At 38.3% G+C, this 2,500-nt stretch overlaps 1 protein-coding gene across 1 annotated transcript in view; it reads left to right on the forward strand.

Moving 5' to 3' along the window:
- Positions 1 to 2,500, forward strand: part of LOC135210565 (zwei Ig domain protein zig-8-like) — a 23,222-nt gene that overhangs the window by 12,952 nt on the left and 7,770 nt on the right. Inside the window, exons 3-4 of the mRNA XM_064243423.1 lie at positions 256 to 383; positions 2,032 to 2,191. Of these exons, the coding sequence (XP_064099493.1) occupies positions 256 to 383; positions 2,032 to 2,191 (288 nt within the window). The remainder of the gene's footprint in view (positions 1 to 255; positions 384 to 2,031; positions 2,192 to 2,500) is intronic.

The following is a 2,500-nucleotide window of genomic DNA, read 5'->3' on the forward strand; positions in this document are numbered from 1 at the left end:
AATAATCACTAAAAATAAGATAAATAAGCTAAAAATCACACAAAGAAATAAATGAAAAGATAAAATAAATAAATAAACAAATAAATAAATAGTAATAATCACTAAAAATAGGATAAATAAGCTAAAAATCACACAAAGAAATAAATGAATAAATAAATTAAATAAATAAATCAAATAAATAAATAAACACATAAATAAATAAATAAATACATAAATGAGATAATCCAATAATCTGTACTTGTTTCTTCCCAACAGAGCCGCAAGCTAAGATCCTTCGAGCCCCTGAGATGCACGTTGGCTTAGGATCCCTAATTAACCTCACCTGTATCGTCCTTTCGTCACCTGAGCCCCCTGATTTTCTCTACTGGTACCATAAGGAACAGGTAAGAGAGAGAGAGAGAGAGAGAGAGAGAGAGAGAGAGAGAGAGAGAGAGTACTGACGAATCTTTCATTAATATGTGTGTGTGTGTGTGTGTGTTTGACTGCATAATAATCCAAGAGGAAAACAGTAAAGTAAACAATAAACATATGCATATTATATATATATATATATATATATATATTATATATATATAATATATATATATATATATATATATATAAGCAGGTAAGTACCAAATAAGCCAGGTGTTTCTGAGGATTAAATATTAACATGCCACCAGAACCATAGATACAACAGAAAGTAATGTCGCTTGGTAACATATGTGTGTATGTATGTATGTATAATGTGTGTGCGTGTGTGTGTGTGAGAGAGACGAAGTACGTTTGAATGATTAAAAACTGGAACACAGCCAAATAGTAAGTAAACTCACCAATACATACAAATACATACAAGCAGACAATTTCATAATAAACAAGGAGTATCAGAGGGGCCAAAAGAAACAAATGCAACCACAGCCATAAACAAAACAAAAGAGTAATGTCACTTCGAAATACTGTGAAGGTCAAAAAGATTGCACTGTTTCTCCCACTGAATGTGGGCTGCACAGAATTCAAAGTTCAGGTCTGAAACAACATGAGAGAGAGAGAGAGAGAGAGAGAGAGAGAGAGAGAGAGAGAGAGAGAGAGAGAGAGAGAGAGTCTGCGAGTTGAGTGGGATGGTAGAGTAATTTGAAAGTAGTGGAAGGAATTGAGGGGACTCGATCAACAACGGCAGAAATATACTAATGAGGGACTCGATCGAGAACAGCTTAATATATAAAACTATTGAAGGGACTCGATCGAGAACAGCAGAATATATAAAACTATTGAGGGGACTCGATCAACTACGGCAGAATATATAAAACTACTGAGGGAACTCGATCGAGAACAGCAGAATATATAAAACTATCAGTTCATTGTTCGCTATTTGATGAGCACAAGCTTTCTCATCTCTGTTTCTGTTCCATGTAAAGAATAAATTTTTTTTCCGTCAAAATATGCCATAATGGAATGGAGAATATTTTAGAACGATAGTAATAATATTTGTGTCATACTTCCCAATCCATTAGTTCATTGTTTTGATACACACATAAATGCATACATACGCACACATATATGCTTGAGAGAGAGAGAGAGAGAGAGAGAGAGAGAGAGGAGAGAGAGACGGGGGGGGGGGGGGGGGGGGATATCATAGTTGCTCCATTCTCACCGCTTGAGGGAGGAAAACAGTAATACAGGTTGTCAACATCTTTTAGGAGCCACAAGAATCCCTTTACCCTTAAATAGCAACACTCATCTATTACCTATATTCTAATGACTATTATATTTCATTTTATCAACTGCAAAATTTCACGAGAATAAACAGATATGGAATCCCAACTCTATTGGTAATAACAGAAACTCGGGTACAGGTTATTCGAATTACCCAGAGCTACACTATGCCACGTACACCTTGATGGCAAAAGAGACGAAAGGAGCTATCAGAAGTGGCCCTCCTAACCAACCCCTACCCGCCTTCCTACCCCTCCCTTCCCCCATCCACTTATCGGGTGTTGGAGCTAATAGACAAGCGTAATTAAACCGAGCCCGTTTTGCATTGTGCCCTAACAGATAGTGCATTCTGACGGCGAGAGAATATCCATCCGCACGCACCCTGGAGGAAGCATGAGTCAGCTGGTGGTGAAGGAAGCTACTGCCAAGGACTCCGGAATCTACACCTGCAGTCCCGCTCGCTCCAAGGAAGACTTCATCACCGTTCACGTGCTCACAGGTAGGAGGCCAATGTGGTCATGACAGGTAAGAAGCGAGGATGATGCCTCGGGCAGAGGATGTGGTGTAGTACACACAAGTAGACTGTGGGGGAATGAATGCTCGATTAAAACGGGGTGAGGAGAGGGCTGGGATAATTGTGTTATATAGTATTCCCAAATTACCTTCCATGTATTAACCGGAATTCTACTATGCTTCAGCGTTCAGCGAATTTGATGACGATGCGCGTTTGACTCAATTTGAAAACTACTTTACAAGTTTAATGTCGTTACTAATAAAACGTTATGTATACATAACGATGACAAAACAA

The sequence above is a fragment of the Macrobrachium nipponense genome, chromosome 39 (genome assembly GCF_015104395.2).
Source record: "Macrobrachium nipponense isolate FS-2020 chromosome 39, ASM1510439v2, whole genome shotgun sequence".
Classification (NCBI taxonomy): Eukaryota; Metazoa; Arthropoda; class Malacostraca; order Decapoda; family Palaemonidae; genus Macrobrachium; species Macrobrachium nipponense.